The sequence below is a fragment of the Cucurbita pepo genome, chromosome 7 (genome assembly GCF_057944985.1).
Source record: "Cucurbita pepo subsp. pepo isolate OVF chromosome 7, ASM5794498v1, whole genome shotgun sequence".
Lineage (NCBI taxonomy): Eukaryota > Viridiplantae > Streptophyta > Magnoliopsida > Cucurbitales > Cucurbitaceae > Cucurbita > Cucurbita pepo.
The window spans coordinates 6759153-6784894 of record NC_141804.1 but is presented as its reverse complement, the minus strand read 5'-3'; the positions used below and the strand labels follow the sequence as shown (position 1 = coordinate 6784894).

Below are 25742 nucleotides of genomic sequence, written 5' to 3'. Positions count from 1 at the left end.
CTGAACGAACCCTCTTTCTTTAACTTGGTAAAGCGTATTCTTTCTCCTTATTCATCAAGTCAAGCCTAAAGTCAAGATTAATTCGACAGATGGAACTCGGTACGGCTCCTGACTGAACCTTCAAACATTCTTTTACGAGGTAACTAGGCTAGGCTGGCTGATCCGCTCCTTCACTCGCATATTCAATTAATTCGTTCTCTTTTCTTTAACTGTAACAGTAAAGACTAAACTCAAGAAGATTCATTCGGCTTTTCCTACTGTCTTCTTTCACGTAACTCTTTTCTTTGATTCTTTCTCTTTTTCTCCTTATTCTTTTTTCTCGGTCAAAATGGGTATTTGTTTAATTCTCCTTCACCTACTTATTCTGGAACTGCTCTTCTCCCCTCTCTTTGTCCCATTGATTGATTGAGGGACAGAGACAAAGGTTAGTTGGCTGGCACCTCGCCGTTAGCGTTTCGATCCACTTACTAGCAAAGCCGGCAGTCTTGACAAAATGCCTTAAAATGTCTATCCTCGATAGTTGAACCAACTCTCACTTTAACTGAATAGTCAAAGGCTCACCCAGTTCGAGATTGAATCATTTCCTGTGATTGAAAAGAAGGAAGCAGACCAAAGCCCTCGCGCAGTGAAAGTTGCTCAAATCCTTTTGGTCTAATTGGTCTAAAAGTACCCAGTCAGTCGATAGGATTCCATTACCAATCAGGGGTGCGGGCGCGGGTAGGAAGAATTGGATCCATTTGAATAGCCGCCGGACGTGCTTGCTGTTATGTAATCCGAAGATCATCCGGGACCACCTTCTTTAGAATAGCTGGAATCTTTATCTGAGCTAGCCAATCAATATTTAGGAAAATCAGGCTTTTAGTCAAGGGGAGAAGACGCGAGACAAAGGAGAGGACAAAAAAGATAGATTCTCGACCGTAACTAAAGGACAGGCCCGATAGCCAAGAGTCATACGTAATGATTGCCCCTAGCCTAGCTTGGTGTGGTTTTGATTTTCTTCAATTACATGCTCTCCTCTCCTTGCTGGAAGGAACTCCTCTCGTGCCTTCGCTTCACTCTCATCCATTGATGTAAAAAAACAAGAGTGAAAGACCTACCCCACCCTTCCCTTTACGTACCTTGAATTAGGCCCTTGCTCGGGCGGTTTAGCAACAACAAAACCCTAAACCTCCCATTACCAATCGGAAAACTCTTTATTGCCCTAATCCAAAAGACCTTGGGGCTATTCAAAATCTGAGCTGAGGAATAACCAACCCTTAGGAAAAGAGTGAAATTGCTATAACTCTGCTCGCCCCCCGCTAGTAGAAAGAAAGAAAGACTTTCTGACTTAGCTTAGTTCTCCTACCCCCTCTTCAGAGTCAATTCCTTTTGCAACTCGATTTCTACTTCTACCTTTATATTTCTACTTCCACCTTGTATCTTTTTCCAGCCAGCCTTTATCTAATAAAGCAGCCTCTATACCTTTTTTTCTTTCTTCTTAGCACCCTGTTCAAATCATCAATTCTATAAGTTCCTGGTTCGTTGGTACTACCTCCATTCAATCTTCGGTCACAACATAGGTCGCGGATTCCCTTTGCTTTATGATCCGGAATCCATATACCCTTTTCTCAACAATGAATTCACAAATAGAGTAGAGGAATGCTTGTAGAATGAAGCTTAGCGAGATAGATTTTGCTGCATATGACACACCCCCAGTCAGTCTAGGCTTAAGAACAGTGATGATAGTTTAGTCAGTTGTAGAAGAAAATGTACCAATGAACTTTTATTCGTACTTTATGTCACTAACCCGTGGCGGACAGAGCTCACAGGTGACGGTAAAGAAAGGTATCTCCACATTTTGACCTATAGCGAGAGTAAAGAAAAGAGAACGAGTTCAAGAGTGAAAGAATAACTCAACAAGAACATCTGGTAATAGAGGGGCAGCCGGAGCTCGCCTGTCAAGCTGCTAATGAATTGACTCCCCATTCACCTGTCGGTCGGTTGAACCCATTGCCTGAATAGTAAAAGATCAATAGTCCTTCTTATTAAATCAAGAATCCTTTACCAGATGGAATAGTAAGAAGAATCAACCTTTTCCTGGGCTTGGCTCCTTTCTTTCTTTACTTACTTACCTATTTAGCTTATTCATTCGAGTTCACGTGAACTCCTTTTCCTATTCCATTGCTTGTCCCTGATGCGGACGGATTGAACTGTCTCGTTGCTTCGCTCCTCTTTCTTGATTATTCTTTTCCTCTACTGTCTGTAACCAAAGACTGACCGAAAGATGAAGACGACTCTCAACCTGAAACTTTTTCCTTCTTTCACTGTAAGAAAAGAAGAATCAGGGGCTGCATTGTCCTGTCCTTTCCAGTCTCGTCGAGCTTCTTCTTCCTTCACCTCTTCTCGTCGAGCTTCTTCTTCCTTCACCTCTGGGATGTCAAATATATATATCTTTTCTCACCCCATAGTCTATGAGACAAATGTATGCATTTCGATTAGGGTCCTATTCTATGGTTATGATTCTACCATATATGTTTCATTCCTAAATCGATTTGACGGTATAGACGCTTATGACCTCACCCTCTACGCCCTGCGGTAATGATGACAGGCATTACGACCTTTACCATAACGATGCTGTCCATAGATCAAATTCTTTGGTGGATTGGATTTTACTTGACTATCTACGGCTCCATTGCGTGTGCTCGGGGTAGAAGTTTTGTATAAATGTATCGCCATGCTATTAAGTCTTTTGATTTTAGTCCTTTTCTTTCTAAGAAAGAGGGGAATAGAATAACCCGGTTGAAGCGTAATGACAGGATTGGAACCGGTGACAGACATTGTGTACCCAAAACTAAAGGAGCTACCAAGCTGCGCTACATCCCTTGAAATTGGTCTACGGTGGTCATTGTAAAGAATCAATCCCTGCCCTGTTTTCTAAATCGTTATTTCCTCTTATTGGTTTTGATTTTATATACTCATACTCATCCCACCGCTCCTACCAACGTTTTCCTGACTTATGAGCAAAACAAAAGTGTGATAAAAAAGAATCCGCCCTTTCAATAAGCGAGGCTTTCCCGATCGAAATATTTGCATGCGAGAGAGATCCCAATTCTGCCGGTTAAGCGAGCCCCGCTGCCTCCACCCAGACAAACAAAAAAGGAAAAGGTGAACGCCGGGAGCGATTTAGTCGGGGACACTTTGACTTGACTTTGAATCATTAGATTCAGTAGTAGGTTTTTCCTAAATTGGCTTGGTTACACCACCGAGAACAAATGATGGAAAGATTTCGGAATGCGCATGTCACCCCAGACATTTAACCCGAGAGATTGGCCAGGTTAGTGGGACAGATTTTGGCTCCGCTTCAACCTCGTGAGAAGTTATTGTACCAGTAGCAAAAGAGATCTCAGTCTCAAGAGAGAGGAGAGGTATCATATCATATGTGTAACGAAAACAGACATGACACAGTAAGTTGCTAGTATAACTTGCTCACACAGAGGGAGGGGTCTAAAAGCTTTTTAGGAAAGACTGGTCGGGGCTCCTGGCTGGAGAGGAAGAAAGAATCCACATCGATCACGATGCGCAAGGTAATGGTGTCCTCTCGCTATCGGTCTCACAATTCCATTGCCTGAACCGGACCCAGATGTCACTTATCCTTTTGACAGTGTATTTGAGGGTAGAGTCAATTCATTAGATTAGCTGCTTGACAAGAGACTAGATTGAAGAAGAAAATATGAAAGATTAATTATAATAGTTTACAGGAAGGAAAGAATCAAGCTTAAACCTTTGACTTCTTGAACTCTGACGGACCGACCAACAAGAAATTCATTCTATCTCTCCCTTATTTTGAGGATGAAAAAGTGTATCTTTACCCTATTTTGAGGGATAAAAGAGTCCATTTTCCCTGATTTTAGATAAAGATCCTTTACAGAGGAGTGAAAGCAAGCAAGAAAGGATCAGATCAAGAATAAATAGGTTACGGAGTTCAGGAGGGAGAATGCTTCTTTCGTTGAGTCTTCCTGCCTGCCAGTTCCTTCATTTAGTCTTAACTGTAAAGAAAGTCGAATGAATCTTGAGTTGAGGATTGAAAAGCTGCGTCTTCATTCTTGAACTGTAAAGTTGAATTCTTCTTTCGTCTACCTTCTTGAACAGGAAAGTGGTGAAGTAGCTCGACTCGACTGTGAAGGACATGAAGATGCTTTAACCTATTTACAGAGGGAAAGAAGGTTCAGGTTCCGGATTTCTTCTTATTCACCAAGCAAAAGCAGCTAATTCATTTCTTCTAGAACTGTATCTTGAGTCTTTCCTCTCCCTTCTTTCTTTCACTAAAAGGTAAAGAAAAGAGAACGAATGAATTTCATATGCTTTACCTTCTTCAAGAATAGTGAAAGAGTGAAATCTGTCGAATAAGGAGTTTCGGATTGACTTAATAATGAATCAAGTACCTCTAGCCTAAAATAGCCCGCCAAATAGGGTAAAGCGTCAATTTCTGAATAAAGGGTCTTTACAGGAAAAAGAGTGAAAGAAGGAAAAGGAGTCTTTCTCTTTTACAGTTCAAGAATACACAGGAGAAGGAGAAGATCAAGAATGAATCGATAGTGGTTACAGTCCAGGGAGAGTGAGTCAATGAATTAGTTTACCCTGTACTGAGTGAAAGAAGTAATAGTCCAGGAGAGCAGAAGATCCAGAATAAAACACACCTATTTAACGAGTTCAAGAAGGGAAGGGAATAGCGGTTCAGGTTCAGTCGCTTTACCTTGTGAAAGAGTGGAAAGAAGAATCAATCCTCCTTCCTGTTTACCGAGTTCAAGAATAAAGAGGAGCGCAAAAACTCTCCCGATAGGTTACGGCAATGGAAATTGTCAGACAGGTGATTCAGCGAAGCCACTTTACAGTTCATAAATAGGAAAAGAAAAGGAGTTAAGTCGAATGAATCTTGTTGAGTTGAGTCTTGACTTTCATTTTCTTCTCCCTTCAAACATAGGTTCTTCTCTTCCATCTCCCCTCTTTCAAACAAAGAGAGTAAATTCGGAGAAGGTTCGGGTGATTCAGCAGTTCAGTTTTCTTCTAAACAAACACTATTCAGCAGTGAGACTGGAATGGTTCAGAAGTTTACCGAGGGAAAGAAGAGAGAAGAGACTGTAAGTTAACTAAAGTATAGGACAAGACGGAAGATGAATGAACCTATTTACCTCCTTCAAGAATAAATAGGGAGAGTCCATCTTCTCATCCAGCTTACCTAGTTCAACCCACCCGAGGGAAAGAAGAATCCCGCCTATTTACCTTACCTTGTATAAAAGTGAAATCTGGTTCGTTAGTTTACAGTTCAAGAAGGAATCGGAGAATGCATTTTGCTTTCGTCAGTCTCTTTTCTTTACTATCCTGTAAAGGTGAAGTAGCTCAGGGAATATCGTCTTTGGTTCCGGAAGAAGACGAATTGGAGAGGTGAAGGAGAAGGAATCTTGAATTTGATTCTCCAGTGATTGAGTTCCATTGCATTAATAATGTTAGTTTATTTAATCTTGTATTAACCGTAATTTATTTGTATTTACTGTTTGTATTTTAAATTATGTTAGTTGAGGGGAGTTATTAGCGGTTAAGGGTAGTTATTAGCGGTTAAAGGTACTTATTAGCTGTTAAGGGTAGTTATTGGCAGTTAGGTGGCTATTTTGTCTATATATGTATTGTGTAACAAGTTGAATCATGGGTAAGTTGGTTTATTGCCTCTCTTAGTTGTACGAGTGTTTTCTAACAATTGGTATCAGAGCGTGGTTACATGCCAAAGATCATGTTGTCGAAGTCTGCAACAAAGGAAGGTCTGGTATCACTCCTATACCCAACGTTATCGAGAACCAACTACTCAGCATGGGCTATGAAGATGAAGGTCTATTTGCGTGCTCAAGGGGTGTGGGACGCAATCGAATCAACTGAGTCTCTGGATAGTCTTGATGAAAGGAAGGATCAAATGGCCTTAGCAGCTATCTATCAAGCAATCCCTGAAGAGATGTTGTTTTTGTTAGCAGAGAAAGAGATAGCAAAAGAAGCATGGCAGACGTTAAAAACTATTCATGTTGGTACTGAACGTGTAAAGGAGGCAAAGATCCAAACTCTAAAGATTGAGTTTGAAATTATGAATATGAAGGAGTCCGAGACTATTGATGATTATGCAGCAAGGTTGACAGAAGTTGTTAATAAAATACGTACTTTTGGAGACAAGTTCGAAGGGCATACTTGGTGAAAAATTTTCTCCGCTCAGTACCTCCTAAGTTTCTTCATATCGCATAACAATAGAGCAATTTGCCGATTTAAAGGTGATGACCATGGAGGAAGTCATCGGCCGTCTTAAAGCATATGAGGAACGGATCGGTGGCAACAAAGAGAATGTTGAGCATGTCTTATTGACTCAAGGATAATGGAAAGAGAACAAATGTAGCGACAATGGAGGCCTTAGCCGAGGGCGAGGTCGTAGTGGTCGCTGGAGAGGGAGAGGCCATGGTCGTGGAAACGACTCGTTTCATCAAGAGAAGAAGGCTGACAAGAGCAAGGTAAGATGCTACAATTGTCAAGGCCTAGGCCATTATGCCTCAGAATGTCGGAAGGTGAAGTTCTATAATTGCCAAAAGATTAGCCATTATGCATCCGACTGTAGATCGAAGAAAAGGGAGGATCATTATGCATCCCACCGTAGATCGAAGAAAAGGGAGAATCAGGCACACTTAACTGAGACGCAAAGTGTTGAGGATGAGCCAGCCGTTACAGCACAAGTTTGTGAAGTCCGAACTCTCGGTTCACCAGAGTTGACAGAGATGGCTCTTTATGAAGAGAAGGTTGTCCCAGAAGAAATTGAGAAGAAAACCAGCAAATAACATTTCTTCATTTAATAAAGGCTGGAGCCCTCCTGAGCTATACCTCGAAGAGCGATCTCTTGTGACGGAAAGGCTGGAGCTCCCCTACTCCTAGCTCATCTTTCGTGGGCTCTAAAGGAATTTAGGTTGAATCAAATCTCTTTCTCTTTACCGATTGCAGATGATTATTCTCAAGCGGACACTTTTCTGCCTCTACCACCTATCTGTGCAGTAACTCCTGGGCAAAAGCCCCTTTCCCTGTAAAACAATGTATCCAAGGGAAAAAAGCTTGAGTAAAGTAGTACTGAGCTACGGGCTTCTCCCTCACTTCTTCTTATACCCTTCGTGTCCAGGCAAGGAATCAATCATACAAGACTTCCTTAGCTTTAGCTTTAAAGAAAGTTCCCTGCGGGGCTGTTTGTTACACGTGTTCCCTTCGGGGGAGAAGCAGCACTCTTGTCGACTCTCCACTCTTTTTTGCTTTCAGTGAGTTCAGATGCATAGAATCTTGGGTCAGAGATGCCATGCGCGGAAGAGTAAGCGCTTGAAGCCGAATCCGGGATAATATCAAATATAAGCGGGAAGGAACTAAGGTAGGGAAATTCTGATATAAATCCTCTAAAAAAGAAAGCATTACTGGCGAACAGAACAAAACTCCTCAGTAAGTAGAATGATTGGATGGGAGCAATTCAAGTCAAGCTAGACAAGTTCTCTTAGATCTTCTCTTTTGATTACTCTCATACGGGAGGAAACTATTGAACTTATACTTGATTCGAAATAGACAAGATTCGGCCTGAAAAAAGTCTCATGCCAAAGATCGATGCAAAGGTTAGATTGAACCACCTCTATCGACCCAACTAGTCCTTCCTCTAACAAGCAAGCCAACTAGTAGGTTAGCTCTCTACATTAGAGCTTTGGTCAGTGGCGGGTGGAAGGGCCCTCGCTCAACGGATAAAAGTGACTAACGGGATATTAATAAAGAGTAGCAATGAGACTTTAAGAGACCTGTTAGAGTCAAGCCTCAACTTTCATAATGTGCCTTCTCCCCTCAGCTTGATAACTCCTATCTACATCAAGATCTGGCCCTGCTGCTCTCTGGTGATCTTCGCCCATTCCGTGGCACCCGCACGAAAAGAAAGATCGAAAAATAGCGTACCAATCAGATACGCCTCTCTAATTCACTTGGAAAAAGACAGACCAAGCAGACAGTTGAGTTCGCAGCTACAGGCGCAACCAACAGGCCAATGAACATCGAGAGTCACCCACCCCATGAAGTAAGGAAAAGAGAAAGAGGAAGCGAAGCGAAGGAGCGAGGAAGGAATTGAATATGCGAGTTCAGGAGTGAAAGAAGGAATCGGAGAATATGCTTTACCTCGTTCAAGAATAATGAATGAAAGAATAAAATAACGAACTCGAACAGAAGGAGAAGGTTTTCGCTTTCCGCTTTATTACCGAGTGAAAGAAGAAATAGGGAGAGGAGTCAACATTCATCTTTCTTCTTCTTTTCTTACTGTGAAATCTGGTTCAGGAGATTGATAAAGGTTCGGGATTGAATATTCATTCTTCTTTCTTTTACTTCCTTAATGCAATAACTGATGGTAATATTGGTTCAGGTTCAGTCGCTGCAAGGAATTGACTCCCCCTTCTTTCTTTCACTGTTCAGTCTCACCTTTTCATCTTTCGTCTCCCTGAACTATAAACTCTCATTCTTCTTGAGGATTGACTTATTAATTACCTTGACTCTCTTTTATCCAAAAAATAGGGTAAAGATAGACTTTTTAATCAAAAAAATAAGGGAGAGATAGAATGAATCTTGAGGATCAGAGAAAGAGAAAGAAGGAATCTTTCGGATTTACTTACAGTTAAGTTGAATTGATTCTTCGATAGTCTTGACTTAATAATGAATTACCTTTACTAGATTTGATCCCTCAAAATAGGAGGGAGGATAAATTTCTTTTCTTTCAGCCCAGCTATTAGGGAAAAAAGTCTTTTAATGTTTTACCCCTATGTTGGATAGAATTTATTTGATTGAAGCAGTTTTACCGACAGGGAAGGGGAAGGAGCAGAGCAACTCGATCGATAGGGAGAGGAGCGGAGCAATGAGACCGATAGGTGAATGAGCTTGACCCTCTCTACAGTTTACCTTCCTTGTTCAATCAGTAGGAGCTTGAGTCTTGACTCTCCTGTTCCGGAGCTTGACCTGATTCTCATCCATCCAGCCTATGTTACCTGCAGAAATAAGGGAAAGAAAGGAAAACAGCCCTAAATATCGGGAAAATAGCCCTCAAACTAAATAGGGAGAGGCCATGGAATTGTCCCAGAGGCGAATGAGCTTGACCTTCAAGAATAGGTTCCGGAGCTCTCCTGTAAAACAGCTAATGTTTCGTCTTTCCTGTCCCTTCATTTCTTCCTTCCTGTTCCGGTTCAGTCGCTTGCTTCTTTATCTTACTGTTCAATCTGGTTCGCTCATAGTTATTTTGTTTACCTCGTTCCTTGCGGTCAGGGAATTGTTCAAGAGTTCAACCTGAGGCAGGCAATGGAATTAATTGTTCAAGAATTTCGGTTCAGGGGAGGAGTTCAATCTGTTTCCGGTTCAGTAGCGAAGGGGCATGGACTAGCTTGACCTGCTCTTTCTTCTCTTCATTTACAGTTCAAGAATGAATAACTCACAATAACGGAACAAGGAGTGAAACAGCTCGACCAAAGGGAGAGGAGTGAAGGAGAAAGAATCGTTGAGTCTTAGTTTACGTTTACAATTCAATCAGGGAAAATAGACGAAAATAGCCCAAAAACATAGGGAGAAGCATCAATAAAATCATTAAAGGTCCTTACATGAAAAAGAGTGTTTGAAGGATCAGATCAAGAATGAATAGTTCAACCCGAGTTCAAGAGGGGACAAGTTCAGTAGTACGGGAGAAAGAATCGTACGGAAAGGGGCGAAGCCGAGGAAAAGGTTGATTCTTCTTTTTTTTTACAGTTCAGGTTCCGGAGAAAGAAGAAATAGGAATGAATAGGAGAATCCTGTTGAGTTTCGTCTTGACTTGAAACACTTGATGAATAAGGTTCAGGAGAAGGCAGAGTCCATTCATTAGCAGCTTTACCGGAGAGGAGAGTAAGTTCAAGCAAGCAAGAAAGAATCAGCAGATCAAGAATAGTCCCAAGTGAAAGAAGAAGAAAATGACCTCAAAAATAGGGGGAGAGGCGAATGATTCTTTGTTACAGTTGAGTAAAAGAGTTAGTTCAAGAATAGTTCAATCAGGTTCATGAGTTTACAAGAGAGGAAATGAAAGACGAATAGGTTCAAGTTTTCTTCGGTTTCATCGATAGTCTTGACTTCCTATTCCGGAGCTTCTCTTCCTGTTCAGTCGCTTTACCTTGTTCAATCCGGTCAGTCAGGGAATATCGAGTAGTTCAACCCTTCAGTCGTCGAGTAAATGAAGACGCTTCTTTGTTAGTTTATTTAATCTTGTATTACAGTTTTAGTATTTGTGGATAAATAGCAAGGGTAGTTAGTGTAGGTTATTATCGATTGTTGTGTAGGTTATCAGTAGTTATTTTTCTCCTGTGTTTAGTTTTTTTTTTTTTTTTTTTTTTTTTTTTTTTTTTTTTTTTTTTTTTTTCTGCAGTCTATATAGGTGTACAGCAAGTTGAAGAAGGATAATTGAAGTTGGTTTTTTCTTGTTGTCTCTGTGTTGTCTCTTCCTTGTATGAGTGTGTCTAACAATTGGTATCAGAGCGTGGTTACATGCCAAAGATCATGTCATTGAAGTCTGCAACAAAGGAAGGTTTGGCATCACTCCAATACCCGACGTTATCGAGAACCAACTACTCAGCATGGGCTATGAAGATGAAGGTCTTTTTGCGTGCTCAAGGGGTGTGGGACGCAATCGAATCAACCGAGTCTCTGGATAGTCTTGATGAAAGGAATGATCAAATGGCCTTAGCAGCTATCTATCAAGCAATCCCTGAGGAGATGCTGTTTTTGTTAGCAGCGAAAGAGACAGCAAAAGAAGCATGGCAGATGTTAAAAACTATTCGTGTCGGTGCTGAACGTGTAAAGGAGGCAAAGATCCAAACCCTGAAGATTGAGTTTGAAATTATGAATATGAAGGAGTCCGAGACTATTGATGATTATGCAGCAAGATTGACAGAAGTTGTTAATAAGATACGTACTTTTGGAGACAAGTTTGAAGAGGCATACTTGGTGAAAAAATTCCTCCGCTCAGTACCTCCTAAGTTTCTTCATATCGCATCGGCAATAGAGCAATTTGTCGATTTAAAGGTGATGACCATGGAGGAAGTCATCGGCCGTCTTAAAGCATATGAGGAACGGATCGGTGGCAACAAAGAGAATGTTGAGCATGTCTTATTGACTCAAGGAGAATGGAAAGAGAAAAAACGTAGCGACAATGGAGGCCATAGCCGAGGGCGAGGTCGCAGTGGTCGCTGGAGAGGGAGAGGCCATGGTCGTGGAAACGACTCGTTTCATCAAAAGAAGAAGGCTGATAAGAGCAAGGTAAGATGCTACAATTGTCATGGCCTAGGCCACTATGCCTCAGAATGTCGGAAGGTGAAGTGTTATAATTGCCAAAAGATTGGCCATTATGCATCCGACTTAGATCGAAGAAAAGGGAGGACCATTATGCATCCGACTGTAGATCAAAGAAATGGGAGGATCAGGCGCACTTGGCTGAGACGCAAAGTGATGAGGATGAGCCAGCCTTACTTACAGCACAAGTTTGTGAAGTCCGAACTCTCGATTCACCAAAGTTGACGGAGATGGCTCTTTATGAAGAAAAGGTTGTCCCGGAAGAAATTGAGAAGGTAAACAACATTTGGTTCCTAGATACGGGAGCCAGCAATCACATGACTGGTTGTCAAAGTTGGTTCTTGGAATTGAACGAGTCAGTGACCGACACGGTGAAGTTCGGAGATGGATCACTTGTAGAGATAAAAGGACGTGGAGATGTGAAGGCTGCGTCTGTGAAAAAAACAGAGAAGATGATCAATGAGGAGAAAATCGATGGCTCTGTGAAGATTGAATCGGAGAAAAAAAAACAAAGAAGCGAGAAGAGAAGAAGAGCGATGGTGAGAAAATCGTTGGCACTGTGAAGTTTGAATCCGAGGAGAGGAGCGATGGCGTTGTGGCGGAGGTTCAGAATGTGGCATCGGAGGTAGCGAAAGCAAAGGAGATAAAAGAGAAGGAGGTCACCTATGACGGCGAGAAGAAGGAGAAGGAGGACAGAAACAATAGCGGTGCTATTGAAAAATAGGTCGCCGGAGAAACGAAAGCGGAGAAGGAGAAGGAGGCCATTGTTTCTGGCAGTGCAATTGACGTAGCACAGGTAATTAAACCTGTTGAGGAAAAGCCATTGGTCGGACAAGTAGAACAAGTAATTAATATTGTCGATGAAAAGCAGTTGTCCATTGAAAGGAAGACAGAGAAGAAGGAAGGCGAAGATAATGGCGGCAGCTTTCATCCTGTGAAGCGGAGTATATTTTGGCGACGTCGGCTGCTTGTCAAGGAATATGGTTAGGACGTTTACTGAAAGAATTGGTTTGAAGAATGTAAGAATGTGAAGATCGAAATACAAGATTAAGAAGATGATTTGTTAGTTTATTTAATCTTGTATTACAGTTTTAGTATTTGTGGATAAATAGCAAGGGTAGTTAGTGTAGGTTATTATCGGTTGTTGTGTAGGTTATCAGTAGTTATTTTTCTCCTGTGTTTAGTTTTTTTTTTTTTTTTTTCTGCTGTCTATATAGGTGTACAGCAAGTTGAAGAAGGATAACTGAAGTTGGTTTTTGCTTGTTGTCTCTATGTGTTGTCTCTTCCTTGTATGAGTGTGTCTAACATGCTTTACAGTGAATAAATGGGTTTTGGGGAAGTAGTTCAGGAGAATGCATCTTGCTTGAGTATTGATACAGTTCAGGCAATGGAATTAATTGTTCAACCGAGAGGTGAAGGAGGAGTGAAAGAAAGAAGGTTCTGGTTCAGTAGCTCAGGTGTTCAGGCTCAGTCGCTTTACCTTGCTTTAGAGTGAAATCAGTCTAATGATTCGTTTCAGCTTTTCTTACAGTTCACTCTCGTTAATCTTTAGTCTCCCTTCAAACAAAGACTGTAACCTCGGTTCAGTCAAATAGCACTTTACCGAGTCTTTGAATAGTTCAACCCTGTTCAGTAGGTTCTGAAGCTAGCTTCTCATCCAGCAGCCTATGTTACAGAGTGAAACCCTCGTTCAAGAGTGAAAGAAGAAATAGAGTATAAGGGGAAGTCTCATTCTTTGATAAAGGGTTACGGAGGAAGGGACAGGAGAGAATATGCGAGTTCCGGAGTTTACCTCTTTACTTGTGAAAGAAGGTTCACTCACATTAATCGTCAGTCTTGATTTCTAGTTCTGGTTTCGGCTTTCAAAGCAGCTAAGGAGTGAAAGAATAACATAGGCTCAGGTTACGGAGAAGATAATAGAGTATAAGGTTACGGTGAATGAGCTTGACCTTGCTTTAGAGTGAAAGAAGATTACGGTTCATGAGCTTGCTTCTTTTCTTACTGTTCCAATTTCGTCTTTCCTTGAAACACTAACACTTCCTCCCTTCTTTGTTCCGGGTCTTGTTCCGGATCTCTCCTGGTTCGTGAAGTAGCTCTGCTCTTTTCTTTCTTTCACTCTAAACTCGTTCAATCAGTAGGATCAGTCTATCTATCTAATGAATAAGGAGTCTTTGGTTACAGTTCCAGAAGGTCCGGTCATAGAGTCAAAGCGGAGCGAAGCGAACATCCTTTCATTTGTTGTAGAGGTTCATGGGCAGGAGTGAAAGCAAGAAGCATTTCATATCCGAGTGATTGAGTTTACAGAATAGGTTCCGGAGGAAGGGACAGGATTTCATATGCTTTTCCGAGTGTTGTTTGAAGAATAGTCCGTCCTGGTTTGAGCTTGAGTCTTTCCTTCTTTCAAAGACTGTAAATAGTAGTAGGGAATGAAGGAGTACTTGTTTTCGCTTCGCTTTCGTCTTGACTCCCTTCTTTCTATCTCTTATCTTTTCTTTACTCGACCGACTGGAAAGGTTCTATCTCTTTTCTTTAGTCTCCCTTCAATCAAATAAAGACTGTAAAAAAGGTTATTGTGTCTCCCAATTTCATGAATTTACTGTTCAATCCGGTAATACTGTATAAGGTTATGGAGTTTGACCAATAGTTGTAGAGGAGAAGGATCCGTGCTAAGATTCTGAGTTTTCTGGTCAAGAAGGAATCGGAGAAAGAGCAGTGAAAGAAGAAATGGGGTCCGGTGAAGGAGTAAGTAGGCAGCAGAGGTTCAAGAGTATAAGGTGTAGGTAAGGGAATGAATAAAGGTTCACAATCAATCAATTCCTTTCCTTCTCATAACGAACCATCACTTCCGGTAATATCGTATGAAGTCGCTTCTCTTTCTTTCCTTTCTCTTTGAATGAATTTACTCGACGGTAAATATCTGATTATTCTTCTTCTTTCTCTTCTCTTCCTGTTACGTCGAATGAATCTTGTCTTGTTCTATCGAATGAGTCTTTCTTACGGGTAGGGGAGTCAAAGAGTGAAATCAGGTTCATGAGTTTACCGTTTAAGAATAAGAAGGAATCGGAGAAAAAGCAGTGAAAGAGTGAAATAGCCCATTTTACCGGGAAAGTATCAACTAAATAAGAAAAGGTCCTTACAGGATCAGTCGTCTTCATAAATGGGTTCGGGATAATGAGTGAAGGAAGGAATCGGCCAGCCAGTTTACCCTGCCTGTTCAATCCGATAATATCGGAAAAGAAAGGGGAAGGGGTGAAGCAATGAGACCATAAAGAATAGGCGAGGAGTTCAATCACTCTCATTAAGCTTGATTTCCTCAATACTCGACGGTTCAGTAGCGAAAGGAATACAGTCAAAGGCCGAGATTGGAATAACCTTTGCTTCCGGACCCTTATTGCTCAGGGCTAGATTCTTTTCATTCACCTTCTAGTTACTCTTGTGAACTCATAGCATTCTCTTCACTTAGGCTTACCCGTGGGATATCATTAGATAAGGGCTCCCCTATCTTCTTCTTCTTTTCCAAGCTTTTCACCGGCTCAACCGACTGGCTTACCCAGGCAGGGACATATTTCACCGTAGCTAGTCGGGCCCAACATGAACTAAGCTCATTTTACACCGCTCATCAGTGTTATGGGATGGTCTAATTGGGGTAGCTATTCATAAAAAGGTTGCCCATGGGTTAGAGTAGTATATCTAGTGAGTCTTACCGAGGAATATCTGAAGGTGGGTAGGTAATCCTATTTAGCTATCTCTGCCGAAAGATTCTCTGTGAGTTGGTCCATCTTCCAAAGGAAAGGAGTCCCAGCGATCCCAATCAGTAGTGATTTCTGACGCAGTTCAGGCATTGGTGATCTCAGTGGCTGATTCAGGGTTAAGCCAGGGTTATCCCCCGATATATAAGTGGCCGAGATCTTCTCTCTCTCCGTGTCAATCTATGGTATTCCGTATCCGTGGTATCCTCCGCTGCAGTCAAACAAAGTTGTTGGGCCTTCCTTACAAGGTTCGTCAGTCTCTTCCCTCACCGCAGTCTCTCTCGTCGCTTCCAGTCGGATTAATAGTTGGAATTCTTCCTCAGGTGCAGTATGCCAAGCGGTATCCTATCTTTGTCCGGCCTCTAGGTGATATATTCGAATAAAGTGAGCTATCTGGGCGGAAATCCCCTGGGTAGGAAAGAACTAGGTGTTGATTCACCTAGTCTGGCTATCTTTGAAGACCAAGAAAGATGGATATTGCAGCGCTTACTGATTCAATCACAGCTGATACGCATTCATTCAATTGCAGCTACTTCGAAAAGCCTATGTAAAGGGCCCGGCTTCCCAGCACGAACGTCTTCTCTTTCTCTCTTGCCGATTCCGAACTCCTGGTCGACTAAAATCAAAATAGAAATGCAGTTGATCTTCTTGCAGCTGAGAGAGATACTGGCATTAAATGAAGCTGATTCTCGCTTCCTTATTGGAATGAAATCAGTCTAACCATATTTGATCATCCCCCGCCTCTCTCTCAATCTCATACGCGGGTAGCCCTCTCAATGGATCCCTCTTGCCTATGCCGGGGAGAAGTGGTTGCTTCGCTTCCTTAAGTAGAGTGCCAAGAGCTTGTAGAGAGCTATCAATCATTCTGCATTCACTCAGTTGACTAAGATTCAACCATTTTTTCTTGAGAGATTGAATAACCAAAATAAAGTACCCAAGCGCGGGATGAGCCTTTCTTTAGGGATTCCACTTTCAGGTGCGGGACTTCCTCTTGATGCAAGGTTTTGCCAAGAATCTGCTTTTACTGTTCACGACTCCGATCTTCTTTAATGGAGAAAGGCGTTGACACATGACTGCATTTCAATGCTTTAACTCTTTCAGTACGTGGAAGAACCTTCTTTGCTCAGCCGATTAGCTTTCCTTCCTGCCGGACCGATCCCAACAGTAGCCGATCCTAGCCTAGGGAATGAGACTGACGTTTACTATCAGAAGTGAGCCAAGCTACCTTCACACTAAAGAACTTATAAGTGTTGAGACTCAAAGTTAGGAAGGACTCCACCTATACCTATCTAGCTATCCATTTTAGAGCTGTAAATAGAAGAAAGCTACAATCTCATAAAGCTTGCAGGCAAGGCGTTGAAAACAAACCTCCGCTCTTGGCTAGCATCCAGACTGCCTTAGTTAGCTACATCCCTCAGGGTATAACAGCCAGAAAGTCACGCAGCGAGCTATCAAACAATCATGAACTCCAGAAAGGAAAGAAAGAACTCCAGCAAAGAGAGCATAGACGGTTACTGCTACTTTCAAGCCTAAGGAAAATAGCAGGGGTTCTCATTACTATGGATATATCCTCACCATCGTCCTTCTATTCCATTTTCTTTGTATCCTTTTTAAAGGCCCTGTCTTCCAATCAGTCTTTCGTACTCCCTTCTCCCCCTTCGGTTAAAGCAAGCCCGTCCAATCCTCTATGCATTAACCCTTTCCCGCCTTCGACTTCAGTAACCAGCTCGCTGCTCTAACGGGTGGGTTTGAGCCAGGGGTTACCCAAGTCCTTCTTCTAATTGGCAAAAAAAGAGAAAGAAAGAAGAACATACAGGAGTAGGAAGAGCAAGTCAGCTACCCTGCCTCTCAGCTACTTCTATGCTCTTGTTTTCAATAGATAGTAGCACTATCTGTGCCTTTGTCTATATTAGTTTATGTCTAACTCAAGAAATTGTGTGAAGGTGGATCGAGCTTAGACTCTTTATTATCCTGTGTCTACTCTTTAGGCATAATACCGTGACCAACAAAATGGAAAGAAAGGGAAGAAAGAGATGTAGAAATGGCAAATTCCGAAACGAAGGGGGGAAACCCATATGGTCATTGGGTACACACCCAGATATCAACAATCAATCACATTACCCCTCAACTCGTCCCTATTCACTACAATCACCATACATAACCAATTTGCTACACTGTGTACCCTCTACAAACACCAACCCAAGACCCACCAACCACCCCAACCTGGAGTAAAGAAGAGAGAGAGAGAGAGGAATTACTCCCCATTGAGGAACAAGGAATGGGCCAAGTTAGGCTGGTCTAAGATAGCAAGGGAAAGGCCTTACAACACAAAGTCTTGCTCATTCTCGATTATACTTCCTAGACGGACTTAATAGATGAAAGGTGGAGGTGATTACATTCTCCATTTCTTCCTCTTCACTACTCATACAGGCTTGACGGTCTGCCTGGAGGGAAAGAAGTCAACTTCCACATCGATATCCTACACATGCAAGTAGAACCTCTGATCCACCTTACAAGGCCCTTACCAAAGAGGATAGGCTTGAATAATCGGTTCGAATCCGAATAAGGGTTGGTTTTCTTCTTTTTTTGGTATGCCGGGGAGCAAGCAAGGAGCGATAGAAGGAAGTGGGATAGCCTGAGCTTTGGCAATGTTGCATAATGAGTACTGTCCACTCCAGCCCCTACGAATAGTCCTATCAAAACACAAAAGTCAGATTTAGTGCTCACACCCCTTTTTGTTGTTCGAAGTCAATTCATTCCTTTTGCAATTGAAGTTGGAAATGCTTGCATATTCAGATTTCCAAAGTTTAGGAGGTTTTCGGCCCTTTACCCTTGGGCTTTATCTTCTTAATTTAATGGAGTTTCAGATCAGATACAACTTGTACTTTTTCATCTACTCATTCCGTGGAAAAGCTAGTACCTCGGTACCATTACAACACGAAAAGAAAGAAAGCGAGATACTGGAATACGAGGGGAAGGAGAGAAAGAAGCAGGTAGGGAAGAAAAGAAAAGGTTAATAAAGAAAGAAAGAAATAATGGTTTACAGTTGAGTGGAGCGTGAAAGAAAAGAAAAGAGAACAAATAAAGAAGGAAAAGGATTTCATTCAAGAATAAGTAGGAGCCGGCGGAGAAGAGAAAGAATGAATCGAGAGTGAAGACTTTCAACACTTGAAGGGGAAGATCAAGATCAAGAAGGAATCTTTCGGATTTACTTACAGTTAAGTCGAATTGATTCTTCGATAGTCTTGACTTATTAATTACCTTGACTCTCTTTTATCCCAAAAAATAGGGTAAAGATAGACTTTTTAATAAAAAAAAATAAGGGAGAGATACACTTTTAGCCCAAAAGATAGGGTAAAGCATCTCTTTTATCCCAAAAAATAGACAGAGGATAGACTTTGATCCCCAAAAATAGACAGAAGATAGAATGAATCTTGAGGATTTACTGACAGTTCACTCTCATTCATCTTTCGTCTTTACTGTTTCAATAGGGTAAAACATCGATTTGATCCCCAAAAATACGGGGGAGGATAGAATTTCTTTTCTTTCAACAGCTTTCCTTAGGGAAAAAGGTCTTACGAACTTTTACAGTTATATGGGGGTAGCGCTTTAACGAGTAAAAGAGTTCAATCTAATCTGGTTCGTGAAGGAGCTTGACCTTGTTCAAGAAAGAGTGAAAGCAAGAAGGAAAGAAAAGGTTTAAGGGAGAGGAACGAAGTGCGAGACCGAAAGGGAGAGGAGCAGATCATCCAGCCCAGCCGCTTTACCTTGTTCAAGATCAGTTAAAGAATTAATCTTTCTTACAGACAGTACAGTAAAAGAGTGAAAGAATCCATAGGTTCAGGTTCAGGAGTTGCATGGACTGACTCTCCCTTCTTTTCCTTCAAACGCAAAGACTGTAAACTCTCATGCATGAATAAGGAGTTTAGACTTTCTCTTTTTCTTTTACGGAGGGGAATCAGTCAAAGGTTTTGGTTTCTTCTTCTTTTCTCCCCTGTAAAGGCTATTAGGATAGGTTACGGAGTTCAGTTCGTTCACTATCATTAATTCATCTTTCATCTTATTCTTTCTATGTTCTAATTCTAACAAGGAGAGAGAGGGACAGGAAAGAGCTACTTTTTGACCTCAATAAATAAGGCACAAGCAAGGAAATTTTTTTCGCTTTCATTTACTCCCATGTAAAGGGGAAGGAGAGAAAGAATCGGTTTAAGGTTGAGTCTTGACTTCCTGGGTTACAGTGTTTGAAGGGGAAGGTTCAGGATTGAATTAAGTTACTCGACTCTCAAGTTCAAAGAAGGTAATATTGGTTCAGTCTCATTAATCCTTCTTCGTTTTGACTTACTGTTCAGGTTCTTCAAATAGCTTTCTTTACCGCCGAGTCTTTGAAGAATAGTCCGGGTTTGCGCTTGAGTCTTAGTTTACTGTTCAAGAATAGGGAAATCCTTGATTCTCGACTTTACTGTGTTTAAAGAATAGTCCGGGTTTGCGCTTGAGTCTTAGTTTACCGGGAAAGAAGAAATAGGAAAAGGGGCGAAGCGGCTCGACTGGAAAGGAGAGGAGTGAACTTTCATCTTTCGTTTCGTCTTGACTTTCAACACTTTCTTTTTCTTCTTCAATTAAAGAGCTAGCTACCTACTACTTCTTACCTCGTGAAAGAATCAATAGGTGAAGGGGAAGTCGCTGCAAGGACAAGGAATTGACGGACTGACTCTCCCTTCTTTCTTTCTTGAACTGTAAAACAAGGAGTTAAGTCGAATTCATCTCTTTTCTTTTACCGACAAGGATAGATAGGAATTTCAAGTTGAGTCTTTCTCTTTTTCTTTTACCTTGTGTGAAGGAGAATTAATAGGAGTAGTAGCTCCACTGTAAAGCTGCTAATGAATTCACTCTCCCTCCTGGCAAGTTCCGAGAATAGAGTATAAGGAAAAGAAAGGGGATTGATAAAGGAAAGGGATTGAATATGAATTGATTCTGGAACAGTAAAGGAAAGGGGAAGCAGCTTCACTTAATCTCATTTGACTCTCCTCAACTGTAAAGGTAGGTTCAAGGGCGAAGACACGAGAACTCGAAGAAGAGAAGAGCGAAAGCAGTGAGACCCGTAGGGCGAAGGAGTTCACTCTCATTCATTGAATAAGGAGTCTTTGTTTACAGTTCCATCACATCAGGTCAGGGAATATCGTATAAGGAAAAGGGGCAGTGAAGTTCAGTCTCTCTCATTCATCTCTTTTACCGACTCGTCAGGTGAAGGATCATTCTTCTTTCGTCTTGACTTGATCTTTGGCTTTTACCTTGTTCCTGAATAAATAGGGGAAGGAAGAGGAAAGGTGCCAAGTAGTGAGAACGAGTTTACAGTTCAAGAAGGAGAGAATATGTTCGAATTCATGCTAATTGAGTCTTACCTTTCTCTTTTGCTTTTACCTTGTTCCTGAATAAATAGGGGAAGGCAATTCAATTGTGAGACCGATAGAGAGAGGAGTTCAGCAGTTAAAGAAGGAGAGAATATGCTCTCATCATCTTTCGTCTTTGTTTACAGTTAAAGAATAGTTCAAGAATCAGTCACAATAACAAGAATTAAAGAGAAAGACCAGATTCGTTTACTGTTCAAGAAGAAATAGGTATAGGAGTTCATCAGTAATAGTCATGTTCTGAAGGAATGTTTACAGGAGAGTACGTCAGTGAAAGAAGGTAATATCGGTTCAGGGTCATTCATCTTTCTTTCATTTTCAGAGTCTTTCAAGTAGAATCAAAGGAAAGCAAAGATCAGAGACCGGACATATGGCTGGTGAAGGAGAGAAGCAGAGGTTCAGGGGAATTAATCTTTCTTCTTTTACAAGGGAGAGGAAAATATGCTTTCCTTACTGTTCAAGAATAATGAACCATAACGGAACAAGGAGTGACAGAGCGAGGTTGACGAGAATTAATAAAAGGAGTCTTTCTTTACAGGTAAATAAAAAAGAGTGAAAGGAGAAGAAAGACACCGTAAAATAGCTTGCCCAAGAAATCTGTCTCATGATGCTTTCGTTGAGTCTTTGGTTACTGTTCCTTCAATCAAAGAGCTACTTACTGCACCAACCCATTTACCTTGTTCAATCTTCAGGAGAGAGAGGGGAAGGATCCTTAATCTTTCTTACAGGGGAAGAGTTCAAGCAAAAAGGAACAAGGGGCGAAGCCACGAGAATGATAGGGAGAGGATCGAAGCCTCGTTTACTGTTTAATCCGGTCAAGTAATAAAGTAGAGGTGCAGGAGAAGGGGATCAAGAATCAATCAATAGGTTCAGTAGTGAAGGAGAAGGAATCCAGAGTTGAGTCTTTATTTGAAACACTTTCTTTTGAAGGGAGAGTTAGCGGCTTTACCCTGTTCAAGACGGAGTTCCATCTGGTTATTGATCGTTAATCTTTCTTACTGTCGAGTCAAAGAGTAAAATCAGTCCAATGCTGCGTTACGAGAAGAGGATTGAATATGCTCAACCAACTGTAAAGGTTCTTTCTTCTTCTAGCTTTACCTCGTTCAATGAAAGAAGGGACAGACAGGTTCAGGGAGAGCCAGCCCATTCATTAGCTACTGAACCAACCAACCCATTTATTTACCGAGTCTTTGAGTGAAAGAAGGTGAATGAGTAAGTAGCGAGCGAGAGGATCAAGATCAGTGATGAAAGAAGAAATAGGTGAAGGAGTGAGACAGACCTTGTTTACATTAGAGTCCATGAATTAATTAGCTTACCCAGTGAAAGAATCAGAATACAGTTTACCTCTATAAAGAAGGAAAAGGTGAATGAAAGAAAAAGAAGCCAAGCCACTGTCCCGAGAGGTTAAGGAGAAGAGTGAACATCAGGTTACGGTTTAAGAGTGAAAGAAAGCATCAAGATCAGCTAAAGACTAAATAGGTGAAGTAGTGATTGAGTTTACAAGAGAGAGAGTCAATTCAACAATTAGAATAGGTGAAGGAGCGCAGCAACAAGACCGTAAGCTTTTTTACCTAGTTAAATGACCTCAAAAATAGGGAGAGGATAGAAGACATGAAACCAAGTCATAGAGGTTCAGGGTCAGTAGCTCAGTCTCATTCATCTTCAGTCAGGAGGGAAGGTTAATTAATGTTGAGTCTTGACTTCCTCCTGTTCAATCAAAGACCTAGTTCATGTCTCTCTTTTCTAAAGGTTATGCCCGCAGCTCTGAAGTTTGATTGATCCTAATAAACACACTATGAATTTACTCGACTGTAAAGAAAGAAAGAAAAGTGATTCAAATAGCTACAACCAGTGAAAGAAGGAACAAGGGTGTCGGTTCAGTCTCATCTAGCCTATGTAAAAGAGTGAATGAAATCAGGTTACGACAGTAGTTAAGTAGTGAAACCCGAGGAATCAATAGGTGAAGGGGGAGGAAATGAATTGAATATGCTTTACCTCCAGAGTTGACTGTGAAAGAATAACGGAACAAGTAGTAGTACAAAACAAGTAGTTAAAGATAATGCATCTTGAGTTGAATGTTTACAGTTCAAGAAGGGAAAGAAAAGAGAACGAGGTTAGAGTTCCAGACAGAATAAATAGCTGAAAAGGAAGAGGAAAGGTGCGAAGCAGGAAGTAGTGAGACCTTGTTTACTAGGAAAGAAGAGACAGGCAAGGTTCAGTTCAGGGGAAGGAGCAAAAAGAACAGACCTCGGTCAATCAGTCAAAGGTTTAGGAGAATGCATCTTGCTTGAGTCTTGACTTGAAAGACTTTCAGGTTCAGGAGGTAAGATCAGAGAAAGAATAAAACACCTAGTTACCGAGTTCCATAAGGAAAGGGAATACAGGGGCAGGGGCGAAGCAAGCCACTTTCTTTACCCAGTTGTAGAGGTTCTGTCTCATTAATCTTGTGTTGAGTTCAGTCTTTGTTTACCTCTGGAAATCAGGCAAGGGAATATCGTCAAAGGGGAATTCTTGTTGTTGAGTCTTTCCTTCCAGCCATCCAGTTTACCTCGTTCAAGAAAAAATAGGAAAAGGTTACGGAGCTTGACCTTCAGATCCTCCCTCCTGTTTACCTCCTTCAATCTCTCTCATTCATCTCTTTCTCCTGTAAAGCAGCTAAGCTAATTCATTGATTCTTGGTGAGTCTTAGTTTACCGTTCAATCAGACAAGAAAAGGAAAGAGGCGAAGACGCTCGACAAAGGAGAGGGGCGAAGACGAAGATAGAGGTCAAGAAGGGGAAGGTTAATTAATCTTGAGTTTAGTCTTGACTTGCCAAATGAAATTACCTCCTTCATTCAATAAGGGAAGGTAATAACATAGAGGAAAAGGGGCTTCGCCCTGAGACCCGTAGGGCGAAGAGGCGAAGAGGCGAAGACGAGAGACAAAGGAGAGGGTCGAAGACATGAAACCGAGTTGGAGAGGGGTGAAAGAGCGAGACCAAAGGGAGAGGGTTGAGGTTTCGGCTTTGCTTCCAGTTCAGTCGCTTTACCTTCTTCTCATTTGACTCTCCTCCCCTGTCAAGTTCCAGGAATAGAGGTTCTTGAGTTCAATCTGTCTCATTACATTAATGTTTCATCTCCCCTCATGTTTCATCTCCCCGATGGAAGTCATTTACTCTCAGGTTTCGAATTTCTCTTGTCTTGCTTGAGTTGAGTCTTGACGACATAGGTTCAGGTGTGAAAGAAGGAAAAGGTTCATGAGTTCAGTTCTACAACTCTTCAGTTCTACAACTCTTCGGTCTTTCTTTACTTACAGTTCCTTCAAGAATAACGAACCATAGCAGAAGGGACAGGTAAGGGAGCAAACAGACCTACAGAAGGGAATGAGACCAATAGAGGTTCAGTATCCGTAGTTCAGTCTAATGAATCTTGAGTTCAGTCTTTCCTTTCAATACTTGATGAATAAGGAAGGTAATCTCAGCTTACCTCTATAAAGAATAAGAAAGAAATAAATATGTTATGGATTTCATTCATTCACTCTCATGTAAAGTAGCGAAACAATGAGACCAATAGGTGAAGGAGCGCAGCAAGCAGTTCAAGAAGAAGAAGGAGAAGGAGAATCAACAACCAAACAAAGCTAAGGAGCGAGGGGAAAGGGGAAAGAGCTCTTTGCAACAAATCAATAGTTGGTTGGGTGCCTGGCTGATGAAATATACATCCTCAGAATGATCAGAGTACCTATGCCTAACCTTTGAGGTGAGAGAGGGCAAGGAGAAAAAACCAACAAAGCGGCAGGCTAAGTGGAATTGTGAGACCAATAGTTTACGAGGTTCAGGCAATGGGTGAGACAATGAATAGGTTCAATAATAAATAGGTGAAGGAGAGAATGAATTTACTCGACTGGAAAGTGAAGGGAAAGGAATAGAGGTTTAGGTTCATGAACAAATCTTTCAATCAATTCATTCTCTGATTCTTCTTTCATTTGATTCTAAACACTATTTATCGACTGTAAAGTAAAGAAAGGTTAGCTTTACTGAGTTCATCAAGAATAAATAGGTGAAGGGAATAGAGAGAGGAAAAGAAGAATAGGCCTGGCTTGAGGTTGAGTCTTTCAATTCTCTTTGATTTACTTACTCGACGGGAAAGGATCATTCTTGTTTAGTCTTGACTTCATCTTTGGCTTTTACCCCTTAATCAGGTTCAGGAGAAGGAATAAGGAAAGGTTACAGTGAAGCGAGAGGAAAAGAGTCTTTGAATAACGAACCATAACAAACAAGATTCGAAACCGAGTTGGAGGGGTGAATGAGCTCTCGTCTCAACCACTGACACTGACCGACCGACCTCTTTGACTTACTTCTAAGGGTTACAAGAAGAGGCAGTAAGTTAAGTAGCGAGACAAGACTGGAAAGGACAGAAGAGAAAACACCTATTCCATTTACTTACCGAGCGAAATCACAGAATAAATAGGGAGAGCAGTGAGTCAAGTTCCGTCACTCGAATGAATAAGGAAGGAGTGGTTACAGTTTAGGGAGAGGAAAAGAAAAGGAGAAAGAATATAGACAGAGGAGCGCAGCGATGAGACACGAATAGTTAGGCGAATGGGCAAAGCAGCGAGACCAGAAGAGGCGCGAAGCGAACATCCTTTCATTTTCTTTGTTTACTTACAGGGGAAGGAGCGAAACCACTTTACCGACAGGGAAGGGGAAGGAGCTGATCATCTAGCAGCTTACCCAGTTCAACTCGAGTTGGAGAGGTTAAGGGGCGAAGACCTGAGACCCGTAGGGCGAAGAGGCGAAGCTACTTGTAGAGGTGAATGGGTAGGAGTGAAAGCAAGCAAGAAAGGAGAAGAGAGTGAATAGTCTTTCCCGAGTTCAGTAGTTCTATTTAATAAAGGAAAGAGTATTTCTCTTTGACAGTTCAATCAGGGAGAGAGAGTAAATGAAGACGCTACCTCACCCATTTACCAAGGGAGGGAAAGAAGAGAATAAAACAAAGAAAGCTAGAAAGGCTAAGACAGACAGACAGAGAGGAGACAAGCTGCTTTACTTTACCTCCGGAAATCAGGCAAGGGAATCCATAGGGAGAGGGGCTCAGCTACAAGACCGTAAAATAGTGAATAACAACGAGTGAAAGAAGAAATAGGGAATATCGTCAAAGGAGTGAACGATCATGAATTGAATATATATGCTTTACCGAGGGAAAAAGTTTAATAGCCCAAAAGAAAGATAGGGAGAGGAGT

General features: G+C 41.5%; 1 protein-coding gene across 1 annotated transcript; it reads left to right on the top strand.

Annotated features, from left to right (window-relative positions):
* Nucleotides 1-10566: 10566 nt before the first annotated feature.
* Nucleotides 10567-12358, top strand: LOC147791879 (uncharacterized). The gene is made up of 3 exons (XM_087125579.1): nucleotides 10567-11337; nucleotides 11502-11909; nucleotides 12095-12358. The coding sequence occupies exons 1-3, from the start codon at nucleotides 10567-10569 to the stop codon at nucleotides 12356-12358; spliced, it is 1443 nt and encodes a 480-aa protein (XP_086981705.1).
* Nucleotides 12359-25742: the final 13384 nt, after the last annotated feature.

Excerpts from the sequence above, each read along its gene's own strand:
- LOC147791879 (XM_087125579.1), top strand. The coding sequence starts at position 10,567 with ATGCCAAAGATCATGTCATTGAAGTCTGCAACAAAGGAAGGTTTGGCA. Across the intron at positions 11,338-11,501 it reads AGAAGGCTGATAAGAGCAAG|GCGCACTTGGCTGAGACGCA; the intron begins GTAAGATGCTAC and ends TGGGAGGATCAG. Across the intron at positions 11,910-12,094 it reads AGAAGAGAAGAAGAGCGATG|GTCGCCGGAGAAACGAAAGC; the intron begins GTGAGAAAATCG and ends ATTGAAAAATAG.